The 27,166-nt window shown below is 45.9% G+C and overlaps 1 protein-coding gene across 2 annotated transcripts in view; it reads right to left on the reverse strand.

The window, feature by feature from the left end:
• The window catches only part of LOC115088467 (cytochrome P450 2U1), a 79,554-nt gene that overhangs the window by 15,077 nt on the left and 37,311 nt on the right, over nucleotides 1-27,166 (reverse strand). For both annotated transcript variants that reach the window (XM_029596750.1, XM_029596743.1), the window contains 2 exons: nucleotides 18,620-18,781; nucleotides 17,990-18,157 (listed from right to left, as the gene is read on the reverse strand). In XM_029596750.1, coding sequence (XP_029452610.1) covers nucleotides 17,990-18,157; nucleotides 18,620-18,781 — 330 coding nt within the window. The remainder of the gene's footprint in view (nucleotides 1-17,989; nucleotides 18,158-18,619; nucleotides 18,782-27,166) is intronic.

Raw genomic sequence — 27,166 nt, forward strand, 5'->3', positions numbered from 1 at the left:
ACCAGCTGAGACTTCGGGTAGTTGACTAGAAAGCCTAAGGTCTCTAATACCCAAATGGTGGATTGCAGGGACCGCAGTGCTCCATCCCGGGTGGTGCTCTTGATGACCCAGTTGTCCAGGTAGGGGAAGACCTGCACCCGCAGCTTCCTCAGGTAGGCCCCCATCACTGCTAGGCACTTTGTAAAGACGTGGTGTTATGACAGTCGTCTGCGGCCAACCCAACTCATGTCATGTGCAGCCCTGCTCTCTTCTCCGGGTGAACTCGCGACTGTGGCTAGCTGTTCCCGATGCATGCCGCCTGTCTCCCAGGACTTCTCTTGGCAGCTGGGACACTGCCGACCTCCATGCCTCCTCCAGGCCTTCCTAGGCGCGCGCGCCACTGAGTCTAACTTGGACACTACGGTGGGAACCTCAGTGGCGTCCCCTATTGATGACATCACCAGCAGGGATTCATAAGCACCGCCTTGGGCCTGCACTAATCGACTTGGCAATGAGTTCCTTCGCTACTGGTACTTGTGCCTGCTCGGATCTCTACCTCGGTTCCTAGACTCTGGCTCAGGTACCCACTCCTTGGGGGCCTGTGTGAGCTTCTCGAGAGACTTGTCTCCAGACCGCCCCGTTTCTCAGGGTGGTCCCTGCGCCTCTCCAGAGGTCCTGCCTGTTGGCCTCCCCGCTCCCCGGGGTTGCCCTGGAACTACATTACAGAGACTCTTGCTTTGCACTTCCCCGCTCCTCGGGGCAGTGCCTACGTCCCTACACCAGCAACTGGCTTTGCACTTCCCTGCTCCTCGGGGCAGTGCCTACGTCCCTACACCAGCAACTGGTTTTGCACTTCCCCGCTCCTTGGGGCAGTGCCTACGACTCTACACCAGCAACCTGCTTTGCACTTCCCGCTCCTCGGGGCTGTACCTACGTCTCCACACCAGCAACTTGCTCCACTCTTCCCCGCTCCTCGGGATAGGTCCTATGTCGCTACATCAGCAACCTACTGCATGCCTCCCCGCTCCTCGGGGCAGCGACTAAATCTCTACTTGAGTGCCTTTGCTCCTGCTCCCCGCTCCTCGGGGCAGCCTACATCACTGCTGCAAGGACTGACTCCGCACGTCCCCACTCCTTGGAGCAGCCCCTATGTCATCATACCAGAGACTCTGTTATTATGCCAAACTACAGTCGTGTGTTCTACTGCTGTGACCACGCCTCCTGACGGTGAGGACCTGTGGGGCTCCTCCCCTCAGGCTGTAACAACACACACCTCGGGCCAGGGGTCCACAAACCCTAACACATGGGGTGCGAACGCCAGACCGAAGGGCAGCACCCTATACTGAAAGTGTTTCTTGCCCACCACAAACTGAAGATATTTCCTGTGGGCATGGAAAATTTCAATATGGGTGTAGGTGTCTTTTAGATCAAGGGAGCAAAGCCAGTCCCCCCTCTGCAGGAGAGGAATCAAGGCACCTAGGGAGACCATCTTGAACTTTTCCTATTTCAGGAATTAGTTTAAAGACCTCAAGTCCAAAATAGGACAGAGGCCTCCTGTTCTCTTTGGAATCAGGAAATACCTGGAGTAGAAGCCACTCCCCCGTTGCCCTGATGGAACGGGTTCAACTGCCCTGGCTATTACAAAAGCGGAGAGCTCCATCAAGAGTATTTCCTGATTTACCAACACACCCTAAGAGGGGCACAGGGGAAAGTCCAGTGGTACACCCTGGAAATTCAACCTGTGCCCCTGACGAATGATGGACAGGACCCACCGGTCTGAGGTGACAGTTGACCAATGGTCCAGAAAGAACCGCAGCTGGCCCATGATAGGAAGGTCCATCGTCGGAGGCATGAGTGGCTGGCTTACACTCCCTTGCAGCCAGTCAAAAGCCCGTGGCAGGGATTGCTGAGGAGCTGTCTGAGGCCTAGGGGTATATGGCTGCCTAGGACGAGTCCTAGGGCCAGCCCACTAAGCCCTTCTCCTGGCCACCAGTGGGTAGTACTTCCTCGGAAGGTAAAACAGGCATCTGGCCCCCTGCTGTGAGGACTTCTTGCTTAAGGACTGCTGGTCCAAGGTACTGGCTGAAAGATTTTGGAGGGTCTCATGATGATCCTTCAGCTGTGCCACTGCCACTTTAATCTTATCCCCGAAGGAATTCTCTCTGGTACATGGCAAATCCGAAAGGTGTTCCTGAACCTCTGGATGGGGATCGGAGGCTCGGAGCCAAGCCATGCAGCAGGCACCAATACCCGCTGTGGCCACTCTCGTTGCCATCTCAAAAACGTGTGTGGACTGGACCTCATGCTTGTCACACTCCAAGCCCTGCTGAACCAACTTCAGGAATTCCTCCACAGCTGCTGAGGGAGGTATTCAACCAGATCCTGGACCTGCTTCCAGAGGTCCTGGAATACTGAATACAACTGGTAGCAGGCAATATGAGCAGCCAGTGTGGAGCCCTGGAAAACTTTCCTTCCCAGGGCACCCAGAGCCCTGAGCTCTTGGTCCATAGGAGCCGAGACATGGGTACGAGAACTCTTTGCCTTCCATAGGGCAGACTCCACCACCATGGAGTGATGTGGAAGCTGACACCATTCAAACCCCATGGTGGGATGAACTAGATACACCGCATTGGTCTTCCTGTTCAAGGGAGGTACTGAAATGGGGTGTTCCCAGAGCTGAACCAAAAACTCCTTGAATATATCATGGACTGGGACTGCCAGCACTTCCTTAGGTGCATCCACAAACTGGAGGACCTCCAGCATCTTGTGACTGGAGACCACTTTGGACAGAAGCTGGAAGGGGAAGGATTCCGCCATAGCCCGCACAAAGCTCGCAAATGTCAAGTCCTCGGGAGGGGATTTACGCCTCTCTTCCGGAGGAGACGGCTCGAATGGGCAGGTCCTCAAAGTCATTTGAGGATGACTCTGAGGCGTCATCACTCCACAGGTCATATGGGGCATCCTCATCACTGAAAGCGCCCAGGGACACTGGTGGGGGAGCCCTAACCACGCTCTTGAGTGCGGTACTAAGGGCCTCAAGAGCCCCAAAGGCACAAGGGCATCGTGGGCAGTGGAGTCACCAAGGGCTTTGATGGACCCAGTAGGGGTTCAGGCAATGCCGGGCTGTGGGGTTGGCCTCAGAGCACGCACCACCGGCCCAGAAGGACCTCCCTCTCCGAACAATCAGGGATGGAAAATGGCCTCCATTGGAGGCAGCATTGGTGCCTCCTTACCTAAGCTCAACTAGAGAGAAAATGGCTTGTGGAGATCTAGTATATGGTATAAACAGATTAAGTATTGTAAACAAAACATAGATTTTGATGATACTCTTGGGTGAACTCTGCTAAAAAAAAATTAAAATTCTGCACACAAAAATTTTAAATTCTGCATACAAGAATTCAAAATTCTGCATAATTTATACTAGTTAAAATAACACAATACACATCATAGTTTTTAAGTAATTAATTTAAAATGCAGTACAGAAAAGTTATTGCTCAAACATGCAGCGTTTTAAATATTTTGAGCAGAGTTCCCCTATAAGTTCACTGTAGGAATGTCTCTTCCACCTCTCTCCCTACTCCCCTGGCCAGACCTCTTTCACTCTGCCCTTTTAGGCCCCAGCTCCTCCGCTCTACACTATTTCCCCCCCCCTACCCTCTATGTTCAAGTCCTACCATTCTATTTCCACTCCCCAGCCCTCCACACCCACAGTTTGATCCCTTTCTCATTCAGGCCCTCACACAGGCTTCCTCTGTCCCTCTCATAAATACACACACATACACTGTCTCACACACACACACCCTCTCACACAGGCTCCCTCTCTCTCGCATATACACACACCCCCTCACACAGGTTATCTCTGACTCATTCTAACACACACCCTCACACAAGCTCCCTCTGTTCTTCTCACTCACACCCTCACACAAACTCCCACTCTCACTGGTACACACAAACACCCCATCATCCAGGCTCTTTCTCTCTCACACACACACACACACTCACACAGGCTCTCCCCCTCTCATATACACACAATCCCTCACTCACACAATCAATAAATCAGCCCCTCAGTTCAATAAAATATTTAACATTCTGGGATCTAGTGATACAAATGTCTAAAAACTCCATTTCCACCATCCTCAACATCAAAAGTATCCGAAGGGTTGTCAAGTGCATTCCTATCAATCCAGTGCTAGCTTTTCTGTCTGCCAATAAACTTAACATAACAAATCTCCTTTTTGCTTTTGTCTCATTGCACTCTTCACCTTTGCCTTTCCTTCCAAGTACAAACATACAGGCCAATGTTGTAAAGTATGTTCAGCTGAGTGCACTGTTTAAGCTACTGCTGGACACGTGTTTTCGACATGCGTCCACTACCCCTTATACTGTAAGGGGTTTAGCGCATCGAAAACGTGCGTCCAACCCCCGCCAAAACTAATAGTGTTCATCACATGCAAATGCATGTTGATGAGGCTATTAGTCATTTGCCCGGGATACTAAAAAAAAAATGTGCGGCCATTCAGGATATGTGTGTAAGCGTCTTTGAGAGCCAGAGAACACATCCAATAATTTCTCTGAATGAATAGAAGGATCAAATTGAGGGATGTCATCCTGAATTTCTCCTTCCGAAGGTGCTTGTTGAGGGAACATAGGTCTAGAATAGGCTGAAATCCCCTGATCGTTTCGGAATAAGGAAATACTGGGAGTAGTAACCGGTATTGATTTGGTGTTTGGCACCGGTTGGATGACTTGTTGATGGCTTGCTCCCACTACAGGGACTGGCATGATGGAGAAGGGAGGGTGTGATGGTAAAATCCAGACGATAACCCTCACTCATTATCTTTAGGACCCACTGATGTTCCGAGGAAAAATGGCAAACCCTGCCTCCAACTGGTAAGTGAGGCTGTGGCTGGGATAGCCTCAAAAAGACTGAGGGGGCTTTCGGACTGCTGGCTGTGAGGGCTTCTGCTGTTTGCAGTCCCTCTGGCGTCCCCTAGATTGAGTTGACTGGGACTGCGTATGAGATTATTGGAATTGTTGGTATGTTGGAGGTCTGAATTGATAATAAGGCCTGTGATATGAATGGAAAAAATTTTTCATTGCGAATTGAGAATCCAACATTGACAACAAAGACTGCACCGCCACATTTTGTTCTTTGATCTGGGACACTGTGTCCTTCAATCTGTAACCAAACAGGTTGTCGCCCGAGCATGGCAGATTTGCCAGCTTGTCATGCATGTCTTCCCTAATGGAGCTGGAACGGAGCCAAGCTATCCGACGAGCAGCAATGGTGGAGGCGAAGTCCGGGAAGATGTTTCGAAGGACTCATAGACATAAGAACATAAGAAATTGCCATGCTGGGTCAGACCAAGGGTCCATCAAGCCCAGCATCCTGTTTCCAACAGAGGGCAAACCAGGCCACAAGAATCTGGCAATTATCCAAACACTAAGAAGATCCCATGCTACTGATGCAATTAATAGCAGTGGCTATTCCCTAAGTAAACTTGATTAATAGCCATTAATGGACTTCTTCTCCAAGAACTTATCCAAACCTTTTTTGAACCCAGCTACACTAACTGCACTAACCACATTCTCTGGCAACAAATTCCAGAGCTTTATTGTGCGTTGACTGAAAAAGAATTTTCTCTGATTAGTCTTAAATGTGCTACTTGCTAACTTCATGGAATGCCCCCTAGTCCTTCTATTATTCGAAAATGTAAATAACCGAGTCACATCTACTCATTCAAGACCTCTCATGATCTTAAAGACCTCTATCATATCCCCCCTCAGCCGTCTCTTCTCCAAGCTGAACAGCCCTAACCTCTTCAGCCTTTCCTCATAGGGGAGCTGTTCCACCCCCTTTATCATTTTGGTTGCCCTTCTCTGTACCTTCTCCATCGCAACTATATCTTTTTTGAGATGCGGTGACCAGAACTGTACACAGTATTCAAGGTGTGGTCTCACCATGGAGCGATATAGAGGCATTATGACATTTTCCATTTTATTAACCATTCCCTTCATAATAATTCCTAACATTCTGTTTGCTTTTTTGACTGCTGCAGCACACTGAGCCAACGATTTTAAAGTATTATCCACTATGATGCCTAGATCTTTTTCCTGGGTGGTAGCTCCTAATATGGAACCTAACATCGTGTAACTACAGCAAGGGTTATTTTTCCCTATATGCAACACCTTGCACTTGTCCACATTAAATTTCATCTGCCATTTGGATGCTCAATCTTCCAGTCTTGTAAGATCCTCCTGTAATGTATCACAGTCTGCTTGTGATTTAACTACCCTGAATAATTTTGTATCATCCGCAAATTTGATAACCTCACTCATTGTATTCCTTTCCAGATCATTTATATATATACTGAAAAGCACCGGTCCAAGTACAGATCCCTGAGGCACTCCACTGTTTACCCTTTTCCACTGAGAAAATTGACCATTTAGTCCTACTCTCTGTTTCCTGTCTTTTAACCAGTTTGTAATCCACGAAAGGACATCGCCTCCTATCCCATGACCTTTTTAGTTTTCGTAGAAGCCTCTCATGAGGAACTTTGTCAAACGCCTTCTGAAAATCCAAATACACTACATCTACCAGTTCACCTTTATCCACATTTTTATTAACCCCTTCAAAAAAATGAAGCAGATTTGTTAGGCAAAACTTCCCTTGGGTAAATCCATGTTGACTGTGTTCCATTAAATCATGTCTTTCTATATGCGCTACGATTTTGATCTTGAGAATAGTTTCCACTATTTTTCCCGGCACTGAAGTTAGGCTCACTGGTCTATAGTTACACGGATCGCCCCTGGAGCCTTTTTTAAATATTGGGGTTACATTGGCCACCCTCCAGTCTTCAGGTACAATGGATGATTTTAATGGTAGGTTACAAATTTTAACTAATAGATCAGAAATTTCATTTTTGAGTTCCTTCAGTACCCTAGGATGCATAACATCCGGTCCAGGTGATTTGCTACTCTTTAGTTTGTCAATCTGGCCTACTACATCTTCCAGGTTCAAATGATTTCGTTCAGTTCATCTGACTCATCACCCCTGAATACCATCTCCGGAACTGGTATCTCCCCAACATCCTCATAAGTAAACACGGAAGCAAAGAATTCATTTAGTCTTTCTGCAATGGCCTTATCTTCCCTAAGAGCCCCTTTAACCCCTCTGTCATCTAATGGTCCAACTGACTCCCTCACAGGTTTCTTGCCCTCAGTAAGTGCTGCAACCCCTCTTCCATATCATATAAAAGGTTGAGGCGAGACTGGCTGGCCCATTTCTGAGCGCAAGAATGGTTTCAATGACTGCAGGCATTCAAATAGATACTGTACCATATAAAACTGGTGTTGTTGGATCCTGGATGTTAACACTGCACTTTGAAATGTTTTCTTGGTAAAGTCATCAAGAAGTTTATGTTCCCACATTGGAGGAGTAGACACATACAATCTGGATATTTTAGCACATTTCATTGCCGATTCCATGACCACTGACGCATGTGGGAGCTTGGCAACTTCATAAGTCGTGGACTTTTGCACTCTAAATTTAAAATCCAGCTTTCTGGAGACAAGAAGGTTGGAGTGAGGAGACAGCACAGTATCGAGAACTTTATGAGAAGTTAGGGTCGACAGTTCAGCCGGAACTTCTAAAATCTTTAGGATTCCGAAGAATTCTTCCTGAGGGTCAGGGAGTTTCCAGACTTCCACTCCCAGAATTTTACCTAACTTCTCCATGAACAGCGAAAAGATCAAATCTTCTGGGAGAGAAGAGTGGTCTGGTAGTTCTTCTGGAGGGTCAGATGGAATACCCATCGAGCTGGTGGGTGAAAAATCTGGTGGAGAGTCCGGATTGACTGACTGAAGTGACGATTGAGAGTCCTCCTGAATATCTGGAGTCTGGAATATGGGAGCCTCCATAAAGGCAGGGGCAGAGTCAGGAAGCCCTTTTTGCCACTCAGACCTGGAATATGCGGGGGTGGAAGCCATGGATACCAAGAGGAGAACAAACTCCTTACGATTGTTGAAATGTGATCCATGGCCTGTTGAGTCTGGCTCAGAGCTAGTTTCGAAGGGGGGCGCTGTTTTTCCCGAGCCATGGGAGCTGGAGAACACTTCCCATTAGGGCGTACAGCTGCAGACACAATATCTGAGGAAGGTTGTGCCCATATCCAGGAACCCTTGCCCGGAAGAGCCGTTTTTTCTCTTGGAGAAAGTTCTTCTTGAAGAATGAAGCATTGAAGATGAGAATGTGGAAATAAATCTGAAGTCTCCCTGGGAGGATGAAGACCTGGAACTAACTGAGACAGGCTTGGGAGGAGAAGCCCACGGGGGCTGTGATAAAATGTCCAAGATCGGGTCCACACGTTGTTCAGTACGAGATGGGGATGTAGGCTCCAGTCTCTTTCTCTTGCTATGTAGGTTCTGGTCCCCCCTGGGCTTGTCTTTCCCATGAGAAGAAGTAGATTTCCTTTCACTGTCACTCTTTGATGATGCATGCGCCAAGAAAACTGATCTGTGCATCACGAGGGTGTCATGCATGGTAGGACACCACATCTGCATCGATGCACCGTGCATTTTGGAGCGCGCCCCCACTTGCATCAAAACCACCGGGGTTGGCACTTGCTTCGACGCCTGCAACAATGTGTTGTGGGTAGTAGCTGGAGCTGCGCGGTCTTTCCTATGGGATGACATCCTTGACACTTGCATGGCAGTGTCACAGAGGCGTTTGGAGCCCGACACAGATGTCTTGTCAGTGCGAAGTTGTCAGATCTTGAATGACCTGCGGGTCCTGGTTTGGGATTTGCTGGTGCCGTAGCAACCCTCTCACCCAATGATTTGCCATGCTTGGGCTTCAACTTCACCTGTGGTTCCACAGAGGAAGCTCTCCGGTGGATATCTTGGGATGAAGTTTTGGGGCCTAGTGAAGAGTGAGTTGAGCGCTGCAGGGAGGTTGCATAACTCCCGGAGGGGGATGAAGTTCCTTCCTTGTCCTGAAGACGGGCTATCTTTATGGCCTTCTGCCTCTGTGCCCGTTGAGACATGTGGCCACGGTCTTTACACAACGCCTGGTCGTATTCGGGACCAAGGCAGAGGTAACAGTAGTTGCGATTGTCAGTGACAGCCATTATGTGTCCGCACTGACAATATTTGAATCCCGGCTTCTTTTGACATGTCAGTAGCACTGAAAAAGTGCCATTATGGTATTGTTAGTGTGAAAGAAGAGAGAAAACCTCAAGTGAAGAGACACGATGGAGAGACTAAGAAACACATACGTGCATGAGACCAGAAAAATGAATACTGAAGAGATCAATGACGTGTTGTGTGTGGGAAGAGCCACGCAGGCACAGCAGATTAAAGCTTTGTCTTGAAGAGAGAAGGTCCGAAACAGCACCGGACGACACCACCCAAACAGCAGCGCTAATTCGGCTTGCTTATCGACGGAAAAAGCTCAGTTTCATGAGCAGGTGTCTTTAAAAGTTATGATTTGATGTTATTTGTTCAGTGAGTTAGTATGTGTGCATGTGCAGTAAGCAAGGGAGTGTGGATGCCTTGGCAGTGATTGTGATTTGACTGTTATACTCACAAAATATAAAAACTGATTGGCAGTACATATTTTGTCTATGAGGATGTGAAATAACAAACGTGAATTCTTGACTATATTTGTTATCTGGATGGATTTTTCTTGCTATGGTATCTATGCCAATATCAAATTTACAAAAAAAAAAATGGGAAGCAAAGTTGCCAAATGAACTCTGTCCAATTAGTTAGTGGACTGTATAGTGTACTGCTAAGCACTGGCTAGCTCAGCAGTTCTCAACTGGTGTGTCGCGGCTCCTGGTGTCCCACTGCCCCAGTTGTGCTTCCCTTCTCCCCAGGGGCGGATCGGCCCATTAGGGGATCGATCATCCCCTGGTGAGCCGATGCAGTTGGTAGCAGAGAGACTCTGTGTGCTGCCGCCAGAGGCCAGGCCGACGGGGGCTGAAAAGCGAAGTGATGCTTCATGCTGCCGCCGGAGTCCAGGCTGGCGGTGGCTGAAGAGCGGAGAGGCCCTGCATGCCACCACCGGAGACCAGGCTGGCTGGGACTGAAAAGCAGAGTGCCGCTGCGTGCCGCTGCCAGAGGCCAGGCCGGCAGTGGCTGAAGAGTGGAGAGACGCTGCATACCACCATCGGAGGCCAGGCCAGCAGCAGCTGAAGAGCGGAGGCCAGGCTTATTGGGCCAAACAATGAGGTTCCATGTGAGAGAGGAAACTTGCTTGTGTGTGTATGTGAGTAGCAGCTTTGTGTGTGTGTGTATGTGTGTGTGTGTGTATATATATATGTGTGTGTGTGGTAGAATGTGTGCCTGGGTGTGTGAGTGGCAGCTTTGTGTGTTGTGTGTGTATATATATGTGTGTGTGTGGTAGAATGAATGCCTGGGTACGTGAGTGGCAGCTTTGTGTGTGTGTGGTAGAATGAGTGCCTGGGTGCGTGAGTGGCAGCTTTGTGTGTGTGGCAGAATGAGTGCCTGGGTGCGTGAGTGGCAGCTTTGTGTGTGTGGTAGAATGGGTGCCTGGGTGCGTGACTGGCAGCTTTGTATGTATGTGGAAGAATGGGAACAAGAACATTTGTGTGTGATTGACAGCATGTGTGTGATTGAGAGAGAGAGAGACTGGTCAGAGGTGATGTGTTTTTGTGAGAGAGAGAGAGAGAGAGACTGCTTAGAGAAGTGATGTGTTTCTGTGAGAGGGAGAGAGAGAGACTGGTCAGGAAGATGACTGGTGTGTGTGTGTGAGAATGACGGGTCAGGGAAGTGACTGGTGTGTGCTTGTGTGTGTGTGTGAGAGAGAGAGAGAGAGACAGAGACTAGTTAGGGAGGTTACTGGTATGTGCGAGTCAGAGACTGTGTGTGAGTGACTAGTTGTGAGCCCTAAGGAAGAGGACCATGAGAACAGAGCTTCAGCAGCCACTGCTGCATCTGGTGTGTGCTATTGGCCTGCAAGGGAAAGGAGTAGGAGAGATGCTGGAGAGGGTAAGTAAAGGTGGCTTTTTAAGTTTATTTTTCTTGATTTGACTGCCATTTTAATTATTGGGAATTATGTGATGTGTTTGCTGTTTTGAAATATTTTATTGATATCAAAACACATTACCAGACAAAATCAAACTACAAACAGGAGTCCCACAGGGATCAGCCCTGTCCGCAACTCTCTTTAACATCTACCTCCTCCCAGTATGTCACCTACTCGCAGGACTTGGTATAATACATTATATATACGCAGATGACATACAATTACTGCTACTCTTCGTAAACACTATGGAAGAAACAATGAAACTAGCCGATATGTATCTTGAAATAATCAAACAGCTCCTAAACCAAATGGAACTTGTTATAAACATTGACAAAACTGAATTCTTACATCTAGAACGAAAAAACATACCCCCCTAGACAACCTACAATTGCAATAAAAAATAATCAAACCATGGAGTTAGCAATAAAAGTACGGAATTTAGGGGTAATAATCGACCCTGAGCTAAATATGAAACAACACATTTCACAGAAATTAAAAGGTTACGCCAAATTAATGGTTCTTAGATGACTGAAACCCCTGCTAACGCTAAAAAAATTTCTTACAGTTCTACAGGCAATGATTTTCACAAGCACAGACTACTCTAACTCTCTGCTATTAAGGCTATCTCAAGTTACCATTAGGCCACTACAAATATTGCAAAATTCCACTACTAGAATTCTGACAGGTAAAAAGAAAAGAGACCACATTACAGGAACACTTGCTGAACTACACTGGCTCCCAATCGAACAAAGAATACAATATAAGGCACTGTGCATAATTCATAAACTAATCCATTATGAAAAGGCCGACTGGCTTAACACAGCACTGCGTGCACATGTACCATACAGAAACCTGAGATCTGCTAATAAGGCTCTATTAACTGTTCCTTCTGGTAAATCAGCACGTCTCACTCAAGTAAGGGAGAGAGCACTGTCACTGGCTGGACCTGTTCTATGGAACTCCATGCCACTCGAAATAAGGCTGCAGAGAAATCTGAAACTATTTAAAACTAATCTGAAAACCTGGCTTTTTAAACAAGCCTTTTACAAAGACAAAGAGAATGAGGAAAACAATCGATAGATAAGGACGCACCAAGCAATTAATTTTTTTTCATTATATCTCCAAATGCATATTAAACGTAGACTTGAACCACTTAACAGTTTCCTAACCGACATATAAGCTCTAATTAACACATAGTTTCTCTTATTAAAATTTGTTACCGTTCTATGTTGGCACATGTTTAATTTGTAATCTATACCAATTATAATTTTTTTCTTATTGTGCCTTTATGTAAACCGTTGTGATGGTGAATTAACTTAACGACGGTATAAAAGAGTTTTCAAATAAATAAATAAATAAATAAATAAAATATTTGGACAATTTTTAATAATTTTTATGAGTTTTTAATTGTTTGATGTTATTCTGTTCATCAGCTGTTTTGTAACATTTATTAGTATAGTTTTACAATTATTTCTGTGTGGGGATCTATAGCAGCTTGACTTGTTTTGTTTTCCTAATAGGAGGTCTATTAGTGTTTAGGGCTTGGTTTAATATTTATAGTGTTGCCTTTTCATAGATAGGATTGTTACTGTTTGAGTGTGTTCCATAATGCAGGTGTAACTTTGTGCGGGTTTGTTTGTGTACATTATTGCAGGTCCTGGGACTATGTTAAGTGCTATATTTCTCTTTCCATTTCTCCAGGTTTGCACTGCACGCAGAGTGGCTTTTTTGATTTTCCATTTCAGTTTGTCTCCATATTTATAATTTGTGGTTTTTCTGTACTTGGTGAAGATCAGTTCTGTGTGTGTGACCGAGGTGAGGTATTTTTTTGTATATAATCTGTTTTTATTCTATTAACAAGCCGCAATAAACATCAATATACAATTAACAGGCTGATAGCAGACTACCTCTGTGGTGAAGCATGTGATACAACATAATGGTTAACTAACAATATCACAGTAGCCTTGCCAATACGGTACATCATTCGAGAAAATCAAAAAACAGCCTCAATAATAATAGCAAACTGCAGTAAAAAACTAAATTGAAAAGACCAGATTACAGAATGATCGTGATAGACGTATGAACCAGAGTAAACTCCCAACCCCCACCCCACCCCCCTCCCCACACTGGTGTATTACATACAGAATCTACAGGGTAATGGTACTTGGTAAACAGTAACTAGCACCGCTGTCGAGTGGATTGGTATGACGCAGTTAAAGCTATGAGTATTACGTGGAATTGTGGACAGCTATCCACTTTTGGTAGGGACCCCAAATAGTCTGAAAGGAGGACAAACGATTCTGATGGACAGCAGTAAGTCTGCCCAATTGGTATAAAGAGAAAAGGCGATGTTGCACTGCAGCAAGCGTAGGAATCGTAATTTGTTTCCATTTTATAGCCAACTCTGTCCTCGCTGCAATAAAAATTTGCAAAAACAACTTTTGGTGTGAAGTGTCATGTTCTTTCATAGGCGCACCTAATAAGACATGTAAGGGATGCGCTACACAAGGCGCATTTAACAACTGGGAGATCCATTGAATCACCTCCTGCCAGTAACCCTGAATTGTGGGACAAGACCACCATATGTGTATATATGTGCCCTGTGCCCCACAGCCTCTCCAGCAGCAATCTGAGATATGGGGGTAGAATCTGTGTAGTGCGAGAGGTGTGTAATGCCAACGATAGAGCATTTTGTAGCAGTTCTCTTGTAAACCCGCTAATACGGAACATTTGCCAGTTACAGTATATATCACATCCCAATCATTGTCATCCAAAGAACCCGGAAAATCTAAATCCCAGAGTGTCCTATATTTATGGACCACCAGTGATTTATTATTAAACATAGTATAAACTTTTGATATAATCCCCTTTATGAGCAAGGCATGCTGACATAAGGTCTCAAATAGAGTATTTTTAAACTGCACGGTGCCTCTCCGTAAACCAGTTTGTATGTAGGATGATAACCTAGCATACAATAAAAAATCCAGAGTGCTTCCCGGGTGCAGGTCACAGAGTTGCGTTCTGGAGTCACCTTGCCCTGCTGTAGCATATATCCCATGCATAAGACCCCAGCCTTATGCCAATCGCTAAGACCCACAAATCGCTCCAAGCTGGGCACCGCTGTGTTGGTGAATAAGTGGGTTGAGGTGAGGTATTTTACTAGCATGTAGGTATTTGTATCAATCTTATTTGCTGTGTTTTCTCAATAGGACATGCATTCGTGGTAAATTACAGTCTTTTCATAAGGAAAGTATTGTGCCTGCCACTAAAGGGAGTTTGTTTTGCTTTTACTGAGATGTCATCAGAACTAGAATATCTTGTTTGTTTGGTGAGTTGTATGGGTAATGCCCTAGTTTTGCTCTGCACACATTGTTGGGGGTCAAGGGGGTTCCTGAGGATGCAGAATGTATGTTTACATTTAGTCCCGTGATGGTCACATGTTCAGTGTGTCATGCAAGTAAGAACCATCTATCAGGTGTGTCCCGGCCGAAAAAAGGTTGAGAACTACTGGGCTAGCTTACAGATTACTGACTGTCAGGGCTAATCAAGTGAGAGCCATGGTGTCTTCAGTGGCTCGTTTTAGGGCCACTTCTATTGAAGACATTTGCAAAGCTGCCATTTGGTTGTCTGTGCACACCTTCACATGCTACAACCTTGGACAAGAAATTTTACAAAGCCTGTTCAACCAGTTGTGTCCGTCTGTCGCAGACGGCTGCTACCACTCTGCCTCACCTCTCTTCTACCTTTTTCCTCCTCCTTGGGAAAGATGGCTGCCTCTGGTGCTAAGTGCCGAAACCCTCGGCGTCTCCAACACAGCATGGGCATCCCTGTCTGCCATGCTCCTTTACCGTGGCCTCCTAGGGTGAGAGCGCGCACGCTGCCTACACTTAGCAATACGTCATGGCAGGAACTGTACATAATTTTTTGTACTCAGGGCCAGGGCAACAAGAACACTTAGACTCAGTAAAAGGTATAAAGTAAATTTTATTTGTCATTATAAGTGTTCCTGGGAGATGCTGAATACTGGGTGCCCGTTGTCTTTCAAAACAACCAGCATCTCCTTGAATTCAGGGAGTAACCCTTCTTTTATAGTTAAACATACAGTATTGCCGAAGTTTCTAGAATCACGTGACTGCCCAAAGACTCATTTACAGAGACACATCATGCTGTTCACATGACAACCTATCCCTGAACTGCCCTGACAGGTTTTTCAGGTGTAGCTCATTTGCCATCACTTTCCAGATACTCCTTCTGTCCTGTAGATGATCTTGTCCAGTGAGGGTTCAACAGAATAGTGCCTGAAGCTACCGCTGTTGGTTTCTTCTGATCTTCCTTTGATCTTCTGTGTTGTGTAAACAGGTAGTAGGTCTGTGTTCTGAATAGACAGTAGGCCTGAATTCTGTTGCTGGTGCAAGAACTTTAATTAAAGCTGTCTTCGTTTACCTGGCTCCTGCAGTTGAGATAGTCATCTATGAGACACAAGCTTGTCGTGAGAACCAAGCTTCCTTGTAGTATGAGTTAAACATTGCCATTGAATAGGCCTCCCTTGTTGGTGCCAGTATGTCTACCTGCTCAGAGACATTTTGCAAGTCATGCTCAAGTCACTCAGAGTTCATTCAGCTCTGACAGGCCACAGAACAGCAGAGGCGTCTGGGTATTTTCCTTCTCAATATTGGTTGTCTGATCAAGCATATTCTTCAGAACCTTGGGGGCGTCCTCACCGCATGACGTCAGTACCTCCGTGTAGTTAAGCCTCTGCTCTGCTCCAATTCAACGAGTTAGCAAGGACTTCGGTTTTGCTACTCTGACCGCTTCTAAGCTGCTCGCTTGGATTCCTCGCTACACTCTGAGATATCTCGCTCCTGCAGAAGCTCTGGGCACCCACTCCTCGGGGGCCTCTCGTTTCTATCTACCCTTCGGGGCTCTACTACGTAACCTAAGACAACCGCTCCTCGGGGGTCTTATCTACTTTCTTTCATGATCCCTCAGTGCTCCTAGGTACTCGCTTCTCGAGGGCCTTTCCAGTTCAGGGTGTCCTGCACCACGGACCTCGGGTCCTTTCCTTCACCCTGCTACCAAGGAGGATTCCTGCACTGCCTCTCTGAGAGTACCTCTATGCTCCAGCTCTCCATTTCCACCCTTCAGGTTCGGCTTATCCCGCTCTGCGGAACACTAAGAACATAAGAACATAAGAAAATGCCATACTGGGTCAGACCAAGGGTCCATCAAGCCCAGCATCCTGTTTCCAACAGTGGCCAATCCAGGCCATAAGAACCTGGCAAGTACCCAAAAACTAAGTCTATTCCATGTAACCATTGCTAATGGCAGTGGCTATTCTCTAAGTGAACTTAATAGCAGGTAATGGACTTCTCCTCCAAGAACTTATCCAATCCTTTTTTAAACACAGCTATACTAACTGCACGAACCACATTCTCTGGCAACAAATTCCAGAGTTTAATTGTGCGTTGAGTAAAAAAGAACTTTCTCCGATTAGTTTTAAATGTGCCCCATGCTAACTTCATGGAGTGTCCCCTAGTCTTTCTACTATCCGAAAGAGTAAATAACCGATTCACATCTACCCGTTCTAGACCTCTCATGATTTTAAACACCTCTATCATAGCCCCCCTCAGTCGTCTCTTCTCCAAGCTGAAAAGTCCTAACCTCTTTAGTCTTTCCTCATAGGGGAGTTGTTCCATTCCCCTTATCATTTTGGTAGCCCTTCTCTGTACCTTCTCCATCGCAATTATATCTTTTTTGAGATGCGGCGACCAGAATTGTACACAGTTTTCAAGGTGCTGTCTCACCATGGAGCGATACAGAGGCATTATGACATTTTCCGTTTTATTCATCATTCCTTTTCTAATAATTCCCAACATTCTGTTTGCTTTTTTGACTGCCACAGCACACTGCACCGACGATTTCAATGTGTTATCCACTATGACACCTAGATCTCTTTCTTGGGTTGTAGCACCTAATATGGAACCCAACATCGTGTAATTATAGCATGGGTTATTTTTCCCTATATGCATCACCTTGCACTTATCCACATTAAATTTCATCTGCCATTTGGATGCCCAATTTTCCAGTCTCACAAGGTCTTCTTGCAATTTATCACAATCTGCTTGTGATTTAACTACTCTGAACAATTTTGTGTCATCTGCAAATTTGATTATCTCACTCGTCGTATTTCTTTCCAGATCATTTATAAATATAACCTTTGCTACATCCAGTTGAGACCATCTCTTCTGAGACTGTCTGAGCTTATTAGAATATTGCTGGACTGCAGTGCTATCCATTTCCTGTGCAAGTATCATCTACCTACAGCAGTACAATAAAAGCTTTCTTCCTCAGTGTCTGCTTTCTGAGTCTAGCCTATCGCTGTGGTTCCCCATGGGGCCCCTCCCCATGGGAGGAGTCATCGCCACTTTGACCAAGAGTCCACATTATGCCACAAACCCAACACCAGTGGTCCACTTTCTACTTGGTAGGGCCAAGTTAGTAAGTTAGTTAGTAAGTGTTTTTGCTTTATAAGCCTCAGCTTGATACTCCTGCAGATCGAAAGAGAAAGCAAGTTTGCTTACCTGTAAACAGGGTTCCCTGCAGACAGCAGGATGAATTAGCCATGTTTAATATCTGCCCGCCTTCCTGGAGAATTGACTACCTTGCTAAAGTTTAAGCTCTGAAAGAGACTAAGGGGATTAAGAGGCATCATGTGTGTGCAGGGACTCCCACTCATCATCGGTAAAGTCTTTGGTCCATGTTGGCACCACCGGATGATGTCACCCACACATCATGGCTAATTCATGCTCATTTGTTGATGAGAGTAAAACAATTCCAAGAAACTGCACTGTTACCCTACAACATTTATCAGGCTTTACACAGTGTTCCTTTTAATCCTAGCTTCCCCATTCAAAATCTTGCCCCTTTCTGTCAGGCTGTCAGTAACAGGCAAATATTTACCTATCCCAAATGGAATAAATGCTTCTTTTTTGAGGATTTGCTCAGTTCCTTCCAGAAATCGATCAGGATAGAAGTCATCTGGTTTTTCCCATATTTTAGGATCCCTGTGCACTGACCACAGATTAGGGAAGATCACACTACCTTTAGGAATTGTATAGCCCTGGAAAACTAAAAAAATAATAGAAAAATAAACAAATTGTAATTGATACATTACAGTGGAAATTAGACATTGCTCTGTAATAAATTCTTTCCTTTGATATGTGCATTCTGGCATGCACAGCTTTGAGACTCAGCAGTAAACATACTTTTGGCAAAAAGGCAGAACCATAACCTCATATATTAAAGGGATTTCTCATTATGTATCTAAGACACCTCCAAGTGTCTTATGACCATATTTGTTACATAATATGGGAATTATCTTGAGTGACAAAACATATCCCTGCTGACAAAGTAAAAGCAACTCAGCATGTTTTCTTTGAGTTCCCCCAATAGATAAAGATGAGACTAAGCTCTGGTTCCCTGCTCCTCCCCCTCCCTACCCATAACATCCAAAGGCTTACAGCACTACCCAGAAATGAATATGCACATACTGCACAGGCAGCCAATGCCTAAGAAACCAGAAACACCTACCAGTGGTCTCTGATGCCATGCGAGGAACAGACAAGGGCACCACCATGCCTATTCTCTGCACCTCCATGATCGTGGCTTCCGTGAAGGGCATGAGGGCCTTGTCTGTCAGGGAAGGAGGCCTGTCCCGGCCTATAACTGCATCGATTTCTGCCTGTACCTTCTCTGTGGAAAGAAGGAAAAGTAAAAAGAGCAAAATGAACAGGGATTCAAAAAGAATGACTTACTATATCCAACTACCCAACCTTAGTAGACTGTCATATCTTTTACAGGATCAGCTTAAGCATAATCCACTGATGTGGTAATACATAAACTTTTGAAACCGTGTAAGACTCAAAATCTGAAGAAGATGCCCATATAGTCTTCAAAGTCAGTGTATTAACACATCTTTTTACAATTCAAATGTTCGCCCAATAATAGATATCTCAACCTTTTAGTTTTCTTCAGGACCAATACAACTACTACAATGCCACTCTGGGGATAGGAGATCCAAGACCCACTAACAATAATCAACCTGGCCCACAAACTTCTCAAATGCTCAGGTAAAAAAGTCAGTTCCTTTCTTTCTAGGTACAAACCCTATATGTCTGCCCTTAAAACTTTCAATAGAGGTGGGCATGGTGGTTCAGTGGTAACTGTGTACTTTCATATGAAAAAGCCCAGGTTTGATTCCCAGATCAGCTAGCAGATACATAGGTCACAGATCCTGGTAAGAAGAGAATTTCAACCATTGCACGATAGTGACATATAATGGTTGAATTGGGGAGTGGGTAGGGTATGTATAACAGGTTCCAAAGAGAGCTGCCATCTTTGGCCACTGGTTAGCATCTGTCACTACAATGGCTGGGCTACGTGAGGGGTAAGAAAATAAGGAGTAATTGTGAATGAACATTCATGGTACTGCAGTCCAGAAGAGGTCATTCCAACTGATCTGGAAACCTAAAGGAGCAGGAGAAATTTTTGGGCTCCCTTCCAGCCCTCCCCCTTCCTCAAAAAACATACCAAAACAACTTTAAGCAGAATCTCTGCACCCAGCATTTCCTTTTTACTGCAACTGTGATAATAATGGCAAAGTTAGGGAAAGAAAATTTAAAAAAATATCAAATTGTTGCAATTTCTCCCACGGCCAGAACCACGGGAGGCCTTTTACCTCTCCGGCCAGCCAGCTAGGCCCCGATGCTATCTTCAAGCGGCTAATTCTGCTGCTGCCTTGTGTGTGCGTCCCGGAGGCCGCCAAAGCCGGGCCTTTCCCGTGGCCTGTAGCCGTCCCCGGACCTTCCAATGCAGCGGGAGCCGCCACAAGCCAGCCTTCGTTCGCAGCCCGGGGACCTCCATCTTGGCCACTCCTGTGACTGGCCAAGGCCGTACCTGTCTTCTCTTCACCGCAGCAGGGACCACGGGCTTGTTCCTTTTCAGCGGCATGGGGCTGCCACCCTTGAGCCTTCTTCAGTGGCAGGGAGGCTGCCTCCAACGTCGGGGCCTGCCTGTGGCGCAGCTTCCTCCTGCACTCCTCAGTGGCAGGGATGCCGCTGTCCAGTGTCCTGGCCCCTTCTTCTAAGGGGCGAGGCCGCCCCTCTCTCCACTTCTTAAAGGGACAACATAGGTGTGGTCCTCCTGGCCCACCTAGGACTCCTCACTGGGCATGCACTTCTTCAGCCCTACAAAAGGGCCCCTCTGTCATTCAGTCCTTGCCTTGGCAAGGGGCTAGTCCTCCCTAGGACTCCTCATCTCTGCTCCTGCCTGGCGTTCCTATCTTCAAGGGATCCCTTTTCGTTCCTGGTCTCTGTGTATGTCCTGATCCTCTGATGTTCCTTTCCAGTCCTGAGATTCCATTCCAGGCCTGAGGTTCCAAGTACCAGCTTGAGGCCTTTCGTCTTCTCCTGTTCCTGAGGTACCTTCCATCCTTTCAATGGTTCAGCTCACTCGCCCCGGACCTCAGCTCTGGCTGACAAGCTCCTGGAGTAAAGCTGTCCTATTCGGTATCCATTCCCATGGTGGCTGGAGCCTTCTTCCCGCAGGACTGTCATTGAGCACTGCCCGAATTCTTCCCTGCTCCTGAGCTCTAGATTCCAAGGCCTTTCCTCGTCTGTTCCACGTTCCAAGGCCTCACCTCGCCTGTTCCAGGCTCCAAGGCTGAGGCCTCGACTATCTCAAGTCCCACGTTCTTGTCTCATCTGCTTCACATTCCAGATTCAAGCTCCAGAGCTTTTGGCCCTCATCTACCCTCAACCTCTGTCTGGCCTGCCACTTTTTGCCGTCACCCAGCGGCAGGTCCGAAAGGGCTGGGACTGGTCGGAGGACCACTCAGAGATCACCATTGCGTTAGTGGCCTCCAGAAGCGTGCAGGTCCGGCGGAGGGTCAGGGCCTCCGGAGTCCTCCAACCTGCCCAGAAGGGACACGTCTCACTAGCCTCAGAGCTTCCACGGAGCTCCGCCCAATTCTTCAAGGCCCAAGGGCACACCATCACGCGTCCCCGCGCAACACAAATCACTGAAAAACAATTCTGGACTGTTGTCTTACTTTGCAACTTTTGCATAGCGCAGGTTTTATGATTTTAGGAATTTGGAAATAAATGAGTAATCCCTAATCTCTATGAACTTCCAGAGAGGGATTTGTTCAAGTCACATTATAAAAGGCATTGCCAGAGATGTTATTTGATTTGCACAACAGCCACCTTACCCTAGACCTTGAATCTTGTACTTCACTTTGCACTTGGGAGAATTGGAAATTGTGCAGCAGTCAGACACGCTTCCAGTACCATTACTCTCCACATGAGATTCTTTTTTTTTTTATTTGTAATTTTTATTTGCCATCACAAGGAAACAGTACAAAACAATTGTGTATACATGACAAAAAATTTTTTTTCCTTCAAGATAAACATACCCCCCACCCCCCGACTGAGAATATTGCAGTCAACTGTCGAAGACCTAGAATAAAATACAGTATGTTTCAAAATCCAAATCACATAGGCAAACCATGTACACTCCTATAGGTAACCCTAGAAATCCATATTATTGCTATTACTGCTTATTCTTCCATGCTATGTAAGGATCCCAGATCCTGTAGAATTTAGGAAAGTAATGATTTTTTACCGCAGTTAATTTATATAAGGAGCAATTTCGTTCGAGCCGAGTTTCCACATCAGCCATAGTGGGGAGGTCAGACTGTTTCCAGAACAAAGCTAGCTCACATCGAGCCGCAAGTATGATTTGGTGAACAAGTAACCATTTTATATGAGGAACATCAGGGGGCAAGTTAAGCAAGAAATGCTCAGGAGCAAGGGGCACCACCAGTCCGGCAATGGCATTTATCAAATGAATGAGTTCTTTCCAGAACAATCCCATTTTAATGCAGCTCCACCACATATGAAAATAAGTTCCTGTCTCCCCACACTTTTTCCAGCAGGTGGCGCTTGCCGATGGTGTTATCTTCTGAATTCTGACAGGCTTTAAATACCATCTTATTAAAACCTTGTGACCATTTTCTGTCAAAAGGGCAGAAACCGAGCTGCGTTTGGTGTTATGAAATATCAAGTCCCAATTGTCCAAGGTAATTGGTTTACCTAAATCTTGTTCCCATGCCGCCTCATATGGGGCCTTGAGCCACTGTGTATTACCAAGGAACCCATAAAGATTAGAGATAATACCTGCCATGCCGTCTGCCTTGTTACACCAATGCTCTAGCACTGTCTTGCCTTTTTTAAGCTCGGCACCTACATCCGTCACAAAATGACGGAGTTGCAAATACAAGAAAATGTCCTTCCCACTTAAGTGAAATTTCTCTTGAAGCTCCTGAAAAGTGAGAAATTTCTGCGTGCCCCAAAGATGTTCTAACCAAACAACTCCATTGAGAATCAATGGTTGATAATGTGGGAGTACTCTTCCCGCCAGAAATTTAGTGTTATAGTTAAGGGCCATACTAGAAAAATAGCGGCGTGTTCCTACAAAATGCACCCGCCATTTCTCCCATGCGCCCAAGGTTGTCCTTGTTGTAGGGGCCATGAAGCCAGCCCTCGGCCAAGTTTCCCTGGGCTGCCAGACCATGGTCCGCAATGGCACATTCCCCACCAAATCTTGTTCTATTTGACCCAGAGTTGCATATCTTTGTCCTTATGCTAATCAATAATGGCCCGCATCTGGGTGACTACCCAGTACCATTGAAGGCTGGGAACTCCTAAACCTCCCCTAATGGTAGGTTGATACATTACGTCCCTCCTTATCCGTGGTGGTTTTCGTTTCCATATATATGAAAATACACATTTTTGCCAGCATTTCAACATATTATTAGGGATAGGTATGGGGAGCGATTGGAAAAGGTAAAGGAGCCGGGGGAGCAGATTCATTTTTACTGCAGCCATCCGCCCAAGCCAAGAAAGCGAAAGTGAGGTCCATGTCTCCATTTCCTTTGACAGTGTTTGCCAAAGAGGTTTATAATTCAACTCAATCAGATCATCGTAGTTCTTACTGATGCGGATACCTAAATATTTGATACTATGTGTAGCCCATTTGAAGGGAAGCTGTGACTGCAATCTAACCTGCTGCTCCTCTCCCATAGTTAGGTTTAACACTTCAGATTTATCAAGTTTTAGGTGGAACGCCGAGACCCTGCTAAAATCCTGAAGCACAGCTATGGTCCCTGGGAGGGATGTGACTGGCTGTGTGAGGGTGAAGTAAGACATCATCGGCAAACATGGCAATTTTGTACTCTGTTCTTCCCACCTGAACCCCGTGAATCGCCCCCGAGGCGCGTATATTCTGGGCTAAAGGTTCTAGAAAAAGGGCAAAAAGGAGCGGTGAGAGTGGACATCCCTGCCTCATGCCCCTCTGGATAGATAGAGGCTCCGAATATATGCCATTTACCTTAACGCTCACCTGGGGATGAGAATAGAGATTATGTAACCAGGCCAAGAAAGAATTGCCAAAATTCATTTTCCACAGCAAACTAAAGAGATATGGCCAGTGGACCATATCAAAGGCCTTTTCGGCGTCTATGGATAACAGTACTGCCGGGGTCCCTTGGGACTTGACCAAACATATATATCCTCTGTCAGAAACAATGGGGTAGATTTACAAAAAATGCGCGTTCGCGTACTTTTATTGGCGCACCAGTCGCAAACAAAAGTACGCTGGATTTTAGTAGATACGCGCGTAGCCACGCGTATCTGCTAAAATCCAGGATCGGCGCGCGCAAGGCTGCCGATTTTGTGCAGCCGGCGCGCGCCAAGCCACGCAGCCTGCCTCCATTCCCTCCAAGGCCGCTCCGAAATCGGAGCGGCCTCGGAGGGAACTCGCTTTCGCCCTCCCCTCCCTTCCTCTATCTAACCCACCCCCCCGGCCCTATCTAAACCCCACCCCTACCTTTGTCCGGGGATTTAGGCCTCCCGGAGGGAGAAGTAAATCCCCACGCGCCAGCGGGCCGCTAGCGCGCCGAGACGCGACTGGGGGGCGGTTCCGGAGGGTGCGGCCACGCCCCCGGACCGAAACCACGCCCCCGGGCCCACCCCAAAATGCCACGTCCCGCCCCCAAAACGCCACGCCGATCGGCCCCGACACGCCCCCCTCGAAAAACCCTGGGACCTCCGCGAGTCCCGGGGCTCTGCGCGCGCCGGCAGGCCTATGGAAAATAGGCGCGCCGGCGCACAAGGCCCTGCTCGCGTAAATCCGGGCGGATTTACGTGAGCAGGGCTCTTAAAATCCGCCCCAATATGTTTAGGCATGCCATGTAGGCGAAAGATGTGACTGATAATAAATTAGAAAGTTCCATGATTGATGGCAAGCCAGGGAGAGCCACGAAGTGAGCCATCTTCGAAAATCGGCCCACTGTAACCAAAATGGTATTGTTACCTCCAGAAAGTGGCAGGTCCACCACAAAATCTGTTGCAATATGGGTCCAGGGCTCGCCCGGTGCTGGCAAGGGTTGAAGCAGGCCCCAAGGACGTCCGGGCGGAGGTTTCTGTCTGGCACATTTGGAACAGGAGGCTACGTAAGCTAGAGTATCTTCTTTCATGGTGGGCCACCACCAAGAAAGAAGATACTTTTGTAGCTTGGCCAGTGTTCGCCGTTGACTAAGGTGTCCAACCAGTTTTGAATCATGAGCCCATCTTAGCAACTTCTTTCTTAGATTGCAGGGTACAATGGTCTTACCTGGGGGTACCGGATGTGTAGCTGAGAGAACCACTCTCTTTGGGTCAATGATATGCTGGGGTTCATCAGGTACGTCCTCTGAGAGGAAAGAGCGAGATAATGCGTCTGCTCTAACATTCTTGTCACCAGGGTGATATTTAGGCAAAAAGTCAAATCTGTTGAAGAACAGGGGCCACCTCGCCTGTCTATGGTTGAGACACTGAGCGTGACGGAGTTACTCCAGATTTTTGTGATCAGTATAAACAGTAATCTGATGTTGTGCGCCTTCAAGCCAGGAGCGCCATTCTTCAAATGCCATTTTTATTGCCAGCAGTTCTTTATCCCCAATGCCGAGGTTCTTCTCCGCTGGCGAGAAGCGTCGGAAAAAGAATGAACAAGGGTGCAGGATCTTCGAATCACCAGTCTGGCTTAGCAAGGCCCCTACACCTACATCAGAGGCATCAACTTCCACAATGAAGGGTTGCGTAGGGTCCGGATGGTGGAGACATGGTTTGCTTTGAAAGGCGTCTTTTAACTTCTGGAACGTGGTCACAGCTTCCAAAGACCAAGTAGCAGCGATGGCTCCATTCTTAGTCATTGCTGTTAATGGCACAGTCAATAAAGAATAATTTTTAATAAAGGTCCGGTAGTAGTTGGTAAATTCCAAAAATCATCTTAGAGCTTTTAGACCAGTGGGTTGTGGCCATTTTTTAATACTCTCAAGCTTCTGAGGGTCCATTTGGAATCCATTGTTTGAGACAATGTAACCTAAGAACGGCATGGAGTCTTTATGAAATTCACATTTAGCCAACTTGGCGTACAAGTGGTTCTCACGAAGTCTCTGCAGAACTCTTTTTACATCTTCCTGATGGGTTTGCAGGTCCTGGAAAATATCAAGATGTCATCTAAGTAAACAACGACACATTGGTAGAGTAAATCATGTAGAATGTCGTTCATCAAGTTTTGGAAGACAGCAGGGGCATTGCACAAGCCGAAGGGCATCACCAGGTATTCAAAGTGTCCATGCCGAGTAAAAAAAAACAAAAACACAACCTAAAGAAAAACCAGGGCAAGCACAATGGAACACATTTGACCCCTTATCTAAACTCAAAATAAACCAAATCATTACAAAACTCAATCCTGCAATTCACCCACTGGACCCAATCCCTACAAGTACTCTGAAATCAGTAGACAACGTAATCACTCCAACAATCACAACCATAATAAACCACTGACTAGCAGAAGGATATGTCCCCGCCAGGGCAAATAAACTGTGATTAAACCAATCATAAAAAATAAAACATGCAGAATTGATGATTGGGACAATTAATTATCGACCAATATCCAACCTGCCTTCCATTGCTAAAATCCTACAAAAAGCAGTCTTATCACAATTAGAGAGCCACCTAGAAGACAATAATATACTATATCCAAACCAATTCGGATTCAGAAAGAATCGCTCAATAGACACCCTACTCATTTCCTTAACAGACTCTATACTACAAGGGTTTGACAACAATAAATCCTATATCTTGATACTAATTTATCTAACAGCAGCCTTCAACACAGTATTTATTAATTAATTAATTAAATTATTTTTATATAACAGTATTAGTGGTTACATTATACCGGTTTACATCCTAACTCAAGGTAGAAAATATATCAAAGAGGGCAGGGGACAGGACTAAGAGGAACAAAGGGAGAGTAGCCGGAGACTGGCTAACAGGAGATCAAGTTATGGAAAAATAACATGGTAAACAGTGTAGCATCACATAACTAATGGGTTCAATTCACGTACTGATGCAGCAGGAGGGTTGACCAGTTGACCATTCCCTACTATGCCATCAACTGAGAAAAAGTGGAATTGACAGAAATGTTAACAAATGGTTCTGTTCCTTTCTAAAAATGGGACTTTCCAAGTCAAATTGGGCAATCACATTTCTGACACCTTCCCAATCGATACTGGTGTCCCACAGGGCTCAGCTCTCTCAGTTACTCTATTCAACATTATCTGCTACCTCTATGTACGCTACTAGCAAATCTAGGAATCAACTTCTTCCTTTATGCAGACAATATTCAATTCTATATCCCCTTTGACAAAATACTTGAAAAAACACAGTCGACTGTCAACATACATGAAAGCATTACAACATAAATTCTCTTAATTAAAACACTAAACCCAAAAAAAACCCTGAAATTGTGTTGTTAAGGAGAAATTCAAACGATAATCAAACCTCCATTTCTAGACCTAGGAATCTTTAACATTACTTCCTCAGATCAAGTATGGGACCTAGGAATACAGCTGATGAAAACTTAATAATGAAAAAGAATATAAGCAAATTAATTAAAATAGGATACTCCAAGCTAAGAATATCACATCGCCTGAAACCATTACTAACAACCCAAGACTTCTGCACTGTTCTACAA

The sequence above is a fragment of the Rhinatrema bivittatum genome, chromosome 1, assembly GCF_901001135.1.
Source record: "Rhinatrema bivittatum chromosome 1, aRhiBiv1.1, whole genome shotgun sequence".
NCBI classification, from domain to species: Eukaryota; Metazoa; Chordata; class Amphibia; order Gymnophiona; family Rhinatrematidae; genus Rhinatrema; species Rhinatrema bivittatum.